Here is a 15233-nt window from a genome sequence, read left to right as displayed (position 1 = left end):
AACCTCAGACATGCAGATGACACCACCCTTATGGCAGAAAGTGAAGAAGAACTAAAGAGCCTCTTGATGAAAGTGAAAGAGGAGACTGAAAAAGCCAGCTGAAAACTCAACATTCAAAAAATGAAGATCATGGCATCTGGCCCCATCACCTTATGGCAAATAGGTGGAGAAACAATGGAAACAGTGACAAACTTTATCTTCTTGGGCTCCAAAATCACTGCAGATGATGACTGCAGCCATGAAATTAAAAGACACTTTCTCCTTGGAAGAAAAGCTATGACCAACCTAGAGAGCATATTAAAAAGCAGAGATGTTACTTTACCGACAAAGGTCCATCTAGTCAAAGCTATGCTTTTTCCAGTAGTCATGTATGGTTGTGAGAGTTGGACTGTAAAGAAAGCTGAGCACTGATGAATTGATGCTTTTGAACTGTGGTGTTGGAGAAGATTCTTGAGAATCCCTTGGACTGCAAGGAGATCTAATCAGTCCATCCTAAAGGAAATCAGTCCTGAATATTCATTGGAAGGACTGATGCTGAAGCTGAATCTCCAATACTTTGGTCACCTGATGCAAAGAACTGACTCACTGAAAAAGACCGTGATGCTGGGCAAGATAGAAGGCAAGAGGAGAAAGGGGATGACAGAGGATGAGATGGTTGGATGGCATCACCGACTCAATGAACATGAGTTTGAGTAAGCTCCGGGAGTTAGTGATGGACAGGGAAGCCTGGTGTGCTGCAGTCCAAGCGGGTCACAGAGTCGGACACAACTGAGCCACTGAACTGAACTGAAGAAATCATTTAGATTCTACATTTTTGTATAATCAAGCATTAAAAATTAACAAATTATTAGGACGGCAATATAATGGTTTACCTGGATATAAAGTAACACTGGTAGCACTAAAAACAAATCTACTCATCCAATGAGTATTTACTGAGCCTCTGCTACTTGCCTGGCACCAGGCTAGGTACTCAGATACAATGGTATTTAAATCAAATATGACAGAGTCCAGGCCTTCACAGAACTTAGTCTCACGGTGAGAGAAAATTAAAGACATAAATAAAAGCACAGGATGCTGCTGGAGCTGTTGCCAGCCAGTTGCAATAATACATCAATAATTTACAATAATTAGGATAATGATTATTTTCTGGATATCTGGAGACTTTGTTTAATAAAGTTATTCATGAGTACCATGTGATCCTCTTCCAGTTAACCTACCAACCCCTTGACCTCACTGTAACTGTAAAACCTACCAATAAGAAGCTTGGAATTAGCTTCATTCATTAACTTTTGAATTCCTACTCTGATCTTTTGTCTTCACAAAGTTTTATTTTTATTATAAATTCATTTAAATGCATAGCATTAAGCCCTTACACTCTTTCACTCATATCAATTTAAATACTCATCCCAATTTAAAGCCAGAATTTTTTTTTTTAATTAAACTTCCATTGTTTAACAGTTCCTTAAGTAGAGAATAACACATGGAGATTATTTATCTCTAAAACTAAGCATGGTAAAATCTACTTTTTCACCACCAGAGTGAAATAAAATATTATATTCTAGTGAACTGAGTAACCACAAAATGCCAAATGTGACATACTGAGAGGGCAGTGTGATTGTGGAACATGGAACAATAAGAAAGTGCCTCTGCATGGATTAGAGGGAGGATTCCAGGTTCCTACGCTGCAGTGCTGACCATTTCATATGTAACTAGGTAAAAGACGGAGGAGGCGATGGCACCCACTCCCGCACTCTCGCCTGGAAAAGCCCACGGCAGAGGAGCCTGGTGGGCTGCAGTCCACGGGGTCGCAAAGAGTCAGACGTGACTGAGTGACTTCCCTTTCACTTTTCACTTTCCTGCATTGGAGAAGGAAATGGCAACCCACTCCAGTGTTCTTGCCTGGAGAATCCCAGGGACGGGGGAGCCTGGTGGGCTGCCGTCTCTTGGACCGCACAGTCGGACACGACTGAAGTGACTTAGCAACTTAGCAAAGGTAAAAGAAACTTGTGTGTGACTTATGGGGATTTATTAACTCACTAAGACTCTCACTGGAATAACCACATATATCTAATAATTTACTTTTTACATCTTCTTAGTTATCAATATTAAGTAAATTTTATTTAACCAGAAGTCTGCCCAAATATGACACTTGCTAAATTAAGAGAAAGATTGAGATTATAGAGTAAACTCAACAGAATTTCTGAAAACATTTTATTTCATTTTCAGTCAAATATTCAAAGATTTTGAAATCTATAAGGCCATCTGTCTCAAGTTCAAAAATTTTAATATTATCTGGAAAACTATTTTTGAAAAGTGATTAGTGAAGAACATTTCAACACATAGTGATGAAATGCAGTTTTTAAATTTTACATGAAACAGTTAAATACATATAACACTGAAAATTCTTTATTTAAAAACACTAAGTTATTAAAATGAGTAAAAACGACATAGTAAAATTAGATTTTTCCAAAACTCACTACTTCAAAGAAAACATACAATGACATGGATCATAATATATACAAAACAGGAAATAAATCATCATCTGTCATTGATGGGGAGATGTGCATGCTTTCAAAATACTCATAATTTTAAGTCACACAAAATGTTGCTCAGAGGGAATGCTTCTTTTATATTTAAAGTCTCTTTAGAGGCGTTTTAAATTCCGCTTACTCTGGGCACTTCCTGGAAGAACATCTTTTCTATTTCTTGGCTTTGCTGCTCCTCTACTACATTCTTCAGACCCATGATAAGCACACAAACACAGCACACAAAAGTCAAAGCCACAGGCTGTGCGGCTGCACAGCCCCCTTTTCTTATAAGGCTGGTACTTAGCAGGGGACTGGCACCTTGGGCAAGGTTTTAACGCTTCATCAATAAAAAGTGTTTTGGCAACCTGCAGTAAAAGCACACACACTAAATCTTCCATTTTCGCATAGAGGACAGCTTTATTTCAAACTCTAAATATTTACTCCTAATAACTTATGATAAATACTCACCTTGACATATTCTTCCTGTTTACTACTTAAGTGAGTAACAGAAGAGCTTGCTATAGGTGTCAAAACTTCTCCCCAAGGAGAAAATGTTGAAGCTTGTTCTTTCTGAAAACCTGGTGTCCTAGCCTGTGCTTGCACAGACCTTAAAGCTGATCGGTTTAACAGATGGAGCCGAGTGGCGGCATCCTCAACATTTAATATAGCCCCCTGCGGTAAAAGACAAGAGGGGTCAACACTGTCTTATCAAAAGTTCCAGGACAGCTTTCAGATGCACATGTAACATGTTTGGAAGTGGTTTCTGCACCATTGGAATTTTCTCCCTAAACCATTTTTAGAGAAAAAAAAAAATTCTCTTATCTAGCATTTAAAAGTCAAAGAAAAATACAAAGTTGAAACAATAAATGCTAGCTTTAAGTCTGCATCATTGGTTATTTTTCTGTTTAAGGCATCAGTTTGCAAATTTTTCCTGGAAAGGACCAGATAGTTGCAAGCTAGTCAACTGTCATTTTAGCAAACACAGCTACAGAGATATGTAAATGATGGGGCAGGGCTGTTCCAATAAAACTTATTATAAAAACACAGGTGATAGACAGGATTTGGCCACAAATCAGAGTTTATCAAGTCCCCTTTTAAGCCAAGGTGAAAGAGGAGGTAAATTTTTTCAAAATTTGCTATGGGATATCATGGAATTCTGTGAAGATTTCTTACTTCAGCCACATGTCAGAAAATTAATGGGCCTGGTTAGACCATGAAACCCAATTTGTTTGTCTGGCTTTTACAAATACCAAATACTCGTAAAACTTGATTCATTTTTACACTTGAGTTTAAACAGCTTTGATATTTTTAAAGGAGAAAAAAATATCTCTTATTTGAACTGGATTTCCACATCACTCAAATAGTTGCTGCTAAGTTGCGTCAGTCATGTCCAACTCTGTGCGACCCCATAGACGGCAGCCACCAGGCTCCCCCGTCCCTGGGATTCTCCAGGCAAGAACACTGGAGTGGGTTGCCATTTCCTTCTCCAACTCAAATAGTTAGCCAAGAAATATTTTCAGTGAATAATCCTTATAGCCTTCTATTTTGTTAAGGTCGGAAATGAGAAAAAACATTGTAGGTTTTTTTTTTAAACAAACTGGCATCCTTAACTAATTATTAAAATGAAATGTACTATAGGTGAATTTCCTGAGTGTCCAACTATTATTGTGTTTTCTCTCCCTTGACAGCCTCTCTTCGCAGAATTGTTTCCTAAAGGGGGAAGAGGTAGAACACGAGAAATGGTAGAAGGATAAGTATAGGAATGAAGCTAGCTGGCCATGAAAAATTATGCAGTTGACAGCTTAACAACATAGGCATATGTGTAATCGATGACTACTGGTTTTTAGAAATTAGGATGAATACAGTTGAACTTACTCAAGGATTCAATATGTTACATTCTATAAATGATTTGCGGCCTAGGCTAGAAGCATATGACACAAGAGTACTCTAAAAGAAAACACCCATTGGATTTCCATGCAGTTGGCAAACACAGTGATGATGCATGCACCAAAAAATGAATAGAGATATATTGTTAAAGCGAATTTCAGCCATAGAAGAACATTCACTCATTTAACAAAGATTTCACCTAATAGGTGCCAAGTGAATAAAACAGTCTAACCCCTATCCTCCCAGAGCTTAAAATGTGGGCTACTATCTCTGAACAGTGTAAGGTCTAGTAGTCAACGAAGGCAAATATTCGTTGCGTATCAACATTTTTCAAAATACAGGCACTATCACCATACCAGAATTTATTTAAATGTGAGAGGGGAGGCTCTTATTGTTGTTCATTTCCATGATTATAAGTAAAGACTACAGTAAATTAAGACATTTGATGGAAATAGTGTAATATTCCAATTTTATGGTCATTCTCACTGCTGCAAGGCAAACAGATAAAATGAGATCCTATTACACGTAACTGGTGCGTGTGCCTTTTATTTTTCACACGTAAGGATCTTTCAGTGACACTATACACATGTGAAGAAAACCATCAAACAACTTTGTTTTATAATTTTTCTGTTTTGGTTAATGATATACATTAGGATAGTGCAGGTAGAAAGCAGCCAGTTCATTCAGGAACAAGAGGGCAAAGGGCATCTGGAATGATGTCTCTGAAGAAAAGAAGGAACAGGTAGAATACCTGGTTTATTAAGACTTACACAGAGGAGAATTCCAGTTCTGGTGGATGGTGAGTCAGGCATCTGTATAGAGAAACACTAAAAAGAAAGAATGAGTAAGAGAGAGAGAAGGAGAAGGAGAGAGAAAGGGAAAGAGAGGAAAAAGAAAGAAACTGGGCAATTATTAACTTATTAACTGTGAGGAGAAAAGTTATATAAGAAAAAAGGTGTACTAGGTATAATCATACTGTACTATACATTACGGCTGTCAAAAAGCCATAATAATCTCAACGCAGTCTTAATAATGTCAGCACCTAATCCTGATTCACTAATGATGATGTAATTACATTCATAAACTAGGAGAAAAGACTTCAGAGGAAGAGCTGGGTAGACAGGTAGTAGTGAGAGGTTAGAGAACTAACCTAGTTCCTCTACAGAAAAAACTAAACAAGCAATAGCAGTGAAGACACGCCACTCAGAAATATGCAGGTGAATATCAAAAGGAAAGGAACAACTAGAGAGCTGAAACTGATTGCCTTGATGAGGCAAGAATCAAGAGCAGGAAGGGCAGGAAAACACGTGTTTTGTTATAAGCTTCAAAGTCCAATTTGATGTTTTAAACCAAGTACTTGTTTTTAGTTTTTAAAAAATTTAAAGTAAATCAAAATAAGGGGGAAAACTCAAGTAAGGAAAAAAATAAGAGTTCTTTAGGAAACCAAGTCTTTTTAAAAAGTAGGATATAAGGTAGAATACTTTATCTAGAATTACCCAAAGGCTTGCCAATGTTTCTTTTACATAGGATGTAAGGAATGCATGGAGCTAAAAGCTTAATATGAACAGGTACTTTCTTAAAAATTTGTTTTTTGGTCTGTCCTTAGCAGTAGGGTGCCACTCTAAAAAGATATGTTAAGAAGGCAATTAATATCTTCAATATTATAAGCTCCCAGAGCCAGCAGCTGCAGCAGTAAGCAGCTTGTGAAGGATTATCATAGGTGAGAAGATAAAACTCATTTTCAAATAAAATAAAAGTCAATACTTTAGTTAACAGCAGTCCCTAATATTTCCTTGGAATGAGAAAACCCTCAATCTGTATCTGGGTGTTCATATTTGTTTATACTATGATTCATTTCCCTGGAGGCTCAGGTGGTAAAGAATCCGCCTGCACTGTGGGAGACCTGGGTTCCCTCCCTGGGTTCAGAAGATCCCCTGGAGGAGGGCATGGCAACCCACTCCAGTATTCTTGCCTGAAGAATCCCCATGGACAGAGGAGCCTGGCAGGCTACAGTCTGTGGGGTCGCAAAGAGTCAGACACGACTGAGCGACTAAGCACAACACAACATGCTTCATTTCAATTATATTTAGCCAAATTATAAGTTTACTTGTGTTATTATATACTTTTTACTAGAATAAGAATAAGGAAGTTGATTCTGAGTTTCTCTTGGCATTTATGCCTAAGTAAGGTCTAAAAGTTGAATACATAGTAAATATGGGTACTAGAGTCATCAGATATCTATTACACAAAATAGTGTCCCCATGAAGAATTAATCGGCTTCTATAAAAATTTGCTTATAACTTCAGGGCTGGACCTCAAATCTTTAAGAAAGTGCAGGTTCATGATGCTTTACAAGTACTAAGCTGCCATGCTCACTCACCTCCAGGCCTTCATGTATGCTATTCCCTCTGCTGAAACAACTTTCCTGTCTAACTCATTATTCAAGTCTCAGCTGAGATGCATTTTTTCCTTCTCTTGATCCCCAAGTATCAAACACTTCTTTTAAATGTCCTAATAGAGATAACTCTGAGCTTCCTCTAACACACCTGTATTGTAATCACTTGTTTATATTAGGTGTACGAGCTCCAAGAGAGCAGGGATCATGTCAAAAATGTTCACAACTGTAATGTGAGCAACTGGCATATACTATCTACTCAAGATTCTCCTTGAGTAGAGTATACTACAAGTATACTACATCAAGACTGGATGATTTAGTCACTAAGTCATGTCCAACTCTTGCAACCCCATAGACTGGAGCCCTCCAGGCTCCTCTGTCCCTGGGATTTCCCAGGCAAGGATACTCAAGTGGGTTGCCATTTCCATCTCCAGGGGAGCTTCCCAATCCTGGGGTCAAACAGGCGTCTCCTGCGTTGGCAAGCGGTCTTCTGCATTGCAAGCAGATTCTTTACGGCTGAGCCACTAGGGAAGCACATAAAAGACTGAATAGATAATGCTATGCTGCTGCTGCTGCTAAGTCACTTCAGTCGTGTCCGACTCTGTGCGACCCAATGGACAGCAGCCCACCAGGCTCCCCCGTCCCTGGGATTCTCCAGGCAAGAACACTGGAGTGGGTTGCCATTTCCTTCTCCAATGCATGAAAGTGAAAACTGAAAGTGAAGTCACTCAGTCGTATCCGACTCTTAGCGACCCCACGGACTTCAGCCTACCAGGCTCCTCTGTCCATGGGATTTTCCAGGCAAGAGTACTGGAGTGGGGTGCCATTGCCTTCTCCAGATAATGCTATAACAATATCTAATTATGAACAGGATTTGGCATATCCTATTAAAATGGTATCAAATACTCATAACAGCATATATACTTAAACAACAAAACCCAGCAAGATGTTCTTCATTTCAGTTAGTCCACTCCGTTTATGGACTTGGTAGAGATGGAGTTTGGGGGCAGCGGGGAATGAGTTTATGAATGTGGGAGTTCCCTGGCGGCCTAGTAGTTAGGATTTGGGGCTTTCACTGCCATTCAGTCCCTGGTGGGGGAACTGAGATTCTGCAAGAGTGTGGTGTGGCCAAAGGATTAAAAAAGGACTTACGAGTGAATGTTGATAAAGAGAAAGATTAAAGAATAGCAGGAAAACCAAATTAGGTTGTCCAGACATATGTGATTATCAGATACTCATACAAATATGTTTTAGAATAGCATTATATACATTACCTCAGAATTTGTTTTCAGTTGTGTGATATGTAATTTCCTCCTTCGATTTGCTTTTTTATCTTGAACAATAATTTCGCGCCAATTTCTGCTCACTTTCCAAACACTGTAACAAAAAGATCAGTCCTTATATTGCATATATGCCACAGAATTAGCTTTTTTTACATATGGCAATAAGAGAAACCTGTTTTTAAAGATTTTGGATAGCTAATTTAAAGCTAAAATTTCACATTAAAAATATGACTTGATTTGCATAGCTGTGAAAGAAGACCTATTAAAATACGTCAGCATCATATTGATAGGTTACTATCTTATAAATGGTTAAGGAAATAAAACAAAGTTTCATATAAACCCAAGTGAGTCCACTGGGAGACTGATTAAGAGGATTTAACTTACATGTAACACTAATATTTAAAACTTGGAACATGACATGCCACAAATGATTATCAGCTACAGTGCAACAGATTATATAAATTTCTCCTATTATTGTATTTAACAAATATCTGTCATTTTGAGTAAACAAACACAAAAACAATCAATCCTGTATTGGAACTACTAAATGCCAGATACAGCTGAGCCCTGAACAACATCAGTATTCTTGCATGGAAAATCCCATGGACAGAGGAGTGTGTGGGCTACAGTTCGTTGCGTTGCAAAGAGTCAGACACGACTGAGTGACTAAGCACATACCTGAACAACATGGCTTTGAACTCTGTGGGTCCACTTACATGTGGATTTTTTCCCACGGTAAATACTACACAGCCCCTGGTCAGTTGAATCCAGGGATGCCGAACCATGGATGTGGAGAGCTGACTATAAGTTATACAAAGATTTTAGGCTGCACACCAGAGGGTCAGCACCCCTATTTTCTGGTTGTCCAAGGGTCAGCTATAATAAATATTATTATGAGCAGCACTACAAAATTTTTATTTTGTAAACCAAAGTTTATGAGAACAAAGCAGCTAAAGAAAAAAACATAATTTATGTCCAGTGAGTGCTTATTTATCAATAAAAGTGAATGAGGTTAGGAGAAGGTTATGGAGGGCCCCAGGTTACACCTGAGTTGTCAACACTACTCTCCTTCCAGCTACCTCAGTTGCCATTGCCTCTCGCAAAGAGTTGGACACGACTGAGCAACTGAACTGAACTGAACCAAAGCTGACACAGGTGCCTTGAATCAGATAGAGAGGAACTGGCAGAAAGTCACTCATTAATGGAGAAGAAATGAGCCATCAGTACATAGTTGGGTGTTTGCCTCAGCTATTTCAACTGAGTCCAGTCTCTCACATTTCCAAGAATAAGCACTGACAAGTTACACATGCACTCTGCAGTGCAAATACTAGAAATTTTGAGGGATGAGCAGGGAAGGCAATTATTGCAATGTGAACTTTCACTTACATTGCAATATGACTGAATACCATTTGTCCCACAAGCAAGTACCTAAAAGGGTCAGCCAAGTTTTAACTAGTCTGTATCCAAATATTCCATCGTGTAAAAACAAAACCCCTATATCATAGCCATATCCCTGATTTTTTAAAAAGAATAATTTATCTCATTTGAACATTTTTTAAGGCATAGACATATAGGTCATTAATCTTTCTTATTATCCTATTTGAGTTACACCAAAGACACTCCTGATCAAATTCTATTTCACTATTCTGAAAGGACTGAAACCTTAACAAGAGTTTGTGGGGAAATACGCGCTTAGAAATCAGAGGGCTCAGTTATAGATCTGCATCCATTCCTATCTCCTTGAGTGACTGTTGGCAGGTCGCTTAACTTCTCTAGAGCTCAGTTTTCTCATCTGCAAATACGTGATAGGACTAGACATTTCAGAAGACTTCTAGCAATGAAATTCTACAATTCTGTACAATAACCGACACTTAGTTTATGATGGCGGAGCCTGGTGGGCTGCCGTGTATGGGGTCGCACAGAGTCGGACACGACTGAAGCAACTTAGCAGCAGCAGCAGTTTATGGGGAAAAGGTGAAGAAGGGTTTCAATAGAAGTAGGAGTCAGAAAAGAATAAGGATTCGATGAAACAAACTCTTGACATATACCTATGGAAAAAGAGACTGACTAACTCTCTCACTTGTCCTGCCTCAACCATGACCTTGCAGAAATCCTGTTCCACATGGCTTCTCTCCTTCCTGGTCCTGGCATACCAATGGGGCTTGTCTTCTGATAGTCCTGCACTTTGCAAAACTGCCAGTATAAACAAAGTCTCAATTTAGTCTTGTAACTAGTTCCTATCCTCAATACTTCTATATATGTGACTCAGTTTCTGTTTACTTATGAAGCAGCATTCAAGATACTGAAATTTCTGACACTGAAGAATTTCACTTAACCATTTTGATAAAATATAAAGTAACCAAGGCAGAGATAATAAAACAAAATTTTAAAAAGCTATTCAACTAACAGAAAAGTTTTCCACCTTAAAAAAAAGAAAGTGATAAAAAGGCAGTTTTATTTCAGGGGGAAAAAAAAATCTTACCTACACAGGCTTTCCGCAGTCAAGGAATCTAAAACCATAGCAAGAACATGCTTTAGATTTCTGTACTTTAATTCTGTTAAGATGTCCAGTTTTTCTATACCCATTTTCTTGCCAATCAGTCCTGCAAGTACACGCTGTAGTACAGCTATTTTCCCCCCGTCCCTTTCTTCTAACAATTCATGTGCACCGTTTTGCTGGAATCTTTTCCTTTTGCTTTTCATAAAAAGCTCATGAACTAATTGCAAGGCTGGGGTCTTTGATAAATTCTTAAAGCTTAAATCCTCACTCTTATTGTCACTGCTCGGCTGGCTCTCCGAAACGTCTGAAGTGGTCGCTGGTGTTGATTCAGAGCTAGAGAGGTAGGTCTGGTTTTCTTCTTCTGTCTCAGATTGTGAGCCTTGCTCCCGAAGGGTGGACAGTCTTCTCAATCTTCCAAGACGCCTTGACTTTTTTATGGTGTCCCTGACTTTGAGAGTTCCCTTATGTTTCTGAAGTAGTTCTTGGAAAGAGCCCTCTTGCTCAGATAGGGAATCTTCTGATTTATCCAAGCAAAGTGAGTTGAAACCGCTGTCTTCAGGGGTCGAAATATTGCGTCTCACTCCAGCTGAAGGAGAGAATCTTCGACTTGCGTTAAATTTAACACTTGGTACAAGATTACTGATTGGAGTCACAAATATGTCCTCATCTGTTCTACAGCTTGTTCCACCAACAGAAGAGCCCAGAAGTTCAGGATATGTATTCTCATTATTAATACATAGACTGCTGTCACTAAAGTCATGTGTGATAGAGTCTTTAAAATTACTGCCCTGAATCGGAGATATACATTCAACTTCAAATAGGCCACAGTCATCTTTGGAATCATCCACTGTGGAAGTCTTCTGTTGAGAAAAATCAAGTCTCAATTTTTGACTGCTGGAAGTTACTTCTCCTGTTCTCAAAGTGCTAGTAACTGAAGAACTAAAATTACCTTGCCTTGGAAAACCTGAAGCACTGCTTGGAATATTTTTTTCTAAATTGGGAACTTGGCTTGTACAACTTTCTAGGGAACTGCTGTGTGATTCAACGTCCCTGTCTAGAAGAGAGAAAGATATGTCCAATCTTCTGCGCAGCAAATGTTTTTTTCTACTGACTTTAGGAGTTTCGCAAAGTTCTGGGGTTTTATCATTTTCCTTCCTGAGGAAGACAAATCTCTTTCTTTGAATGGGAGACTCTAAACTATAGGTTAAGGCCAAACTTGAAGTTTCAGGATATTCGTGGATCAATCTTGAGCCTCTTTCTTTCTTTCCAAATAATTCTTTATCTGTATTATCAAAGCTGCACGATTTTAACAGCTCACTGTAGCCACTATCTTGAAAAGAAGATGTGGAACAAAGGTCTCCAAAGCTGGAGGACTTGACTCTGACAATAGGAGAGTCCACCTCATTTCCTGCTCCAGTGCCGGCTCCACCTGAATGCCTTTCTGACATCTTCAAAATCTCTGTTTCTACAAAGTGAAAACAAATTTTATTCTTCCTTTGAAATTAATAGCCTGGCAGCTAATACCAAAATACTTGTTATGAGCACAGATGATTATGGAAAATTGTACGGCAATAAAAAAAGTTACTTTAAAAAAACAAATCTCCTCTGCAATATACTCATGTATATCTTACATACGACAGTGTTTCAACATCATAAAGACCAAAATTTCCGGGATATAAATATTCACAGATTACCTGACTAAGCATAGTCTAGGCACTGTGCACAGATATTTTCATTAACTACACTTGAGGAAAAAAACCTCAGGGCATAATTTTTAGATGATTGTATTACCTTATAATTTTTACAGCGCTAAAGTACATTATTGTAGTTCTAACATTCTAGCTTATTTGTGCTGGCCTATATTTAGTCAAGTGGATATTTCCTTCCAGATTTCTGCAATGTAAATAAAGATGCTTAAAAAAAACGATATGCTGATTTTGACCACTGGTCAAGTGAGTCAGCCACTAGGATAAACAGCAATTCAGCAAAGCAACTCTAGGATAATGTTACTCATACTTGTAACATGGGCTTGTCTCAGAAACCTGGTCTTTCTGACCATTCACAAGGTCTGAATTCCAAGGCTTTCACCTTTGCAAAGGCTCTTTGGCTCACTGATAAATTAGTAACATATTCTTGAGCTAACCAAAATGAACCAAAGCCCCACAGGCCATCTCAAACCTGGCAGGTTATACTCATTCGTGTCTCATCTGGTAAATATTTTCTACACGGGAACCCACTCTTTATAATATTCTTAAATTGAAAATAAAGAATTTAAGTACATTACTTAGAGAAGAAATGTGATTCAGTATTATATTTGCAAGGAAGGACACTAGGAAACATTTCACTTTTTTTAAGGAAATACTTGACTCTTTAACCTTTTCAACCGTATCACTGCGTTCCTTTTTAGGAACTTGAATTAAATCTTAAACTTTTTAGAAACTTGAATTAAATCTTAAAGTATAAGAAAGTTATTTCTCCAGATTATTCAAAGGACACTAAGAAAACTGTCATTCTTTTAAAGTTTTCTCCAGACCGAAAACATGATTCTTCTCTAAAAGATCCTGGGAAGATATATTGTTAGTTGAGTATACTGGGAACGTTATTTATGCCTAAGTTCTATCAGTTAAACATGTAAGTGAATATGTTTTTTAAAAAATTGCTATTCTAACCAAAAAACCAAATTGTTTATTTGTGGTGCAATGATCGTTATTACTGGGCAAAGTAAGTGTTTTTCAACTTTTAAAACTTATATTCTATTTTGGTAAATCTCACACATGTTCTCTTCTGATTTAGATTCCCTCAGATTGTGACAATCACTGATCTCTTCTGTACCTGCTTACCAGCCAAGATGATCAAATTTTGCTTTCTGTATTTCATATTTTAAAACAATTTTTGTTTTCAAATTACACCTCCACACACGAATGTTTCCTACTCTCCGAAAATCACTTTATTAAGTAATAGTTTTCTCTCATGTCATTTGGTAAAGTTAGGTCCGAGCCTTTTTAAAACGTTTAAAAATTAAAACAAATGTAACTATTCTTCTACTTCACCACTAGGTGTCTCACCATGCTCGAATTTGGGAACCTGAGAGGCAAATTGATGGAAACAAAAGCAGGGATGCAAATACAATCCTCTCCCCGCTACAAACCACAGACCACTTGCTTTAAACATACAAAAAACTTCCGATTTTCCTTTTGTTCATCTACCCATTTGAAATTGCTTCCACCGTGCTTTCTCTGGTGTCATCATTTTTTTTTCATCTTTCATCATTTTCAACCCAAGACACTGGTCTCAAAATGTGGTTTTTCAAACTTCAAAAGTATTTATGCAAAATCGTGGAATGCCGGTTGACTTGCTCAGTTTCACTGATCCAACAGTTCACTGACGAAACAAACAAGCCTCTTCAATATTCATTTTTTTAAAATCAAGCTCCTGATAAGGATTAAGAACACACATCTCTATAGTGCTCTTTGAAAAAGAAAAACAAAACAAACACTGGTTAACTCAATGAAGTACTTAAAGTTATTAAAACCGAATTTCCTTCATTTGTTAAAGTACAACATCTTACCATCAGTAAATCTCGAGTTCTTAGACGCCAACGTTACGTAGGCTTCCGATAAAGGAAATTTCTCACTTTGCCTTTAAAATTCACGCCAAAGTAATACCACTTAAAGAGACAACTAAATAATTTTAAACAATTAATGGAAACGTGCAGTAGCAGCACGATGCCGGCTAAGATTTGAAGGATACCTCAAGTACGTGCTATCGGGATTATTTTCTAACGCTTTAAAAGACCTAAATCACTTTGAATTCCCCCCAGCTTTCCAGACAACAGAAATTGTCATATCTCTGTGTGCTCCAGCTAGTCTCGGGACGGAGGAAAACGGCCCCAATTCGGCTCTCTGACCACGCAGGGTCAGCTGCTGCGCGGTCGTCTCCTGCACGAGGTGCCGTCGGCGGGTGGCTGGTTAACGGTCTCCCCGGGGGCTTCAACCAGGCCGCTCGTCGGTCCGCGGACCCTCCCCAGGCCGGGCTGGCTGAGGGAGGCCGGGCCGGCCCCAGGACGCCGCCGACGGGCCGAGGACGGGCGGGCGTCGCCTAGAACCAGAGCGAGAGGAAGGCGAACCGTGTCGGGGCGCCTCTCTCGTCGCGGGCCCTGGGAAGCTGAGCGGGCGCCGGGCTGGGGACGCCCAGAGGCCAGCCGCCCTCACGCACCTGGCGTCCCCGCTCCCGCCCACCTGGGGGCCCCGGGGCGGCCGCGCCCACCGCGCCGACGTGCCGGGCGGGGATGTGTGGGCGGCAGCCGCCCGAGCGCCGCCGAGGAGCCGCGGCCTCGTCCCCAGGGATGCTCGGCTATGGCAACCTCCACGCCGGGTCCGCGTGGGGCCGCCGCCTTTTCCCTCCTTCGGTTTGAACTGCCCGCCCTGAGTAACCGCCCCGCCCCGCGCCGCGCCGCCCCGCCCCTTCCTCCCTCCTGCCGCCGCCCCGCGACCCCGCAGACCCCCGGCCCCGCCTGCGCCCGGGGGCTCCGTCTCTGCTTTGCCGGCGCCCTCACCGCACCGAGGCACCCGCGTGCGTGCTCAACCGCTTCAGTTGTGTCAGACTCACTGTGACCCCGCGGACTGTAGCCCGCCAGGCTC

At 39.9% G+C, this 15233-nt stretch overlaps 1 protein-coding gene across 3 annotated transcripts; it reads right to left on the bottom strand.

Moving 5' to 3' along the window:
• Positions 1-2263: 2263 nt before the first annotated feature.
• Positions 2264-14791, bottom strand: FBXO43 (F-box protein 43). Of its 3 annotated transcripts, XM_070802852.1 has the most exons (6): positions 14162-14791; positions 13800-14061; positions 10576-12058; positions 8085-8187; positions 2997-3200; positions 2264-2893 (listed from the first exon to the last, which is right to left on the bottom strand). In XM_070802852.1, exons 2-6 carry the CDS (start codon positions 13861-13863, stop codon positions 2645-2647), a joined length of 2103 nt encoding a protein of 700 aa, XP_070658953.1. In that variant the 5' UTR covers positions 13864-14061; positions 14162-14791; the 3' UTR covers positions 2264-2644. The 3 variants fall into 3 exon arrangements, with proteins under 3 accessions (XP_070658953.1, XP_070658951.1, XP_019829022.2); XM_070802850.1 differs by having other exon boundaries at positions 13800-14791; XM_019973463.2 differs by lacking the exon at positions 13800-14061.
• Between the last annotated feature and the right edge of the window lie 442 nt (positions 14792-15233).

Source organism: Bos indicus, chromosome 14, assembly GCF_029378745.1.
Source record: "Bos indicus isolate NIAB-ARS_2022 breed Sahiwal x Tharparkar chromosome 14, NIAB-ARS_B.indTharparkar_mat_pri_1.0, whole genome shotgun sequence".
Taxonomy (NCBI): Eukaryota; Metazoa; Chordata; class Mammalia; order Artiodactyla; family Bovidae; genus Bos; species Bos indicus.
Note: the sequence above shows the minus strand (reverse complement) of the source record. Positions and strands in the feature narration are given on the sequence as shown.

What these genes read in the sequence shown, in the direction of transcription:
- FBXO43 (XM_070802850.1), bottom strand. Translation starts at nt 13,863, where the DNA reads ATGATGAAAGATGAAAAAAAAATGATGACACCAGAGAAAGCACGGTGG. An exon ending in GTGGAAGCAATTTCAAATGG is followed by an intron (nt 12,059 to 13,799) that starts GTAGATGAACAA and finishes TTCACTTTGTAG; the next exon opens with AAACAGAGATTTTGAAGATG. An exon ending in AACTGAAAACAAATTCTGAG is followed by an intron (nt 3,201 to 8,084) that starts GTAATGTATATA and finishes CTTTTACCGCAG; the next exon opens with GGGGCTATATTAAATGTTGA.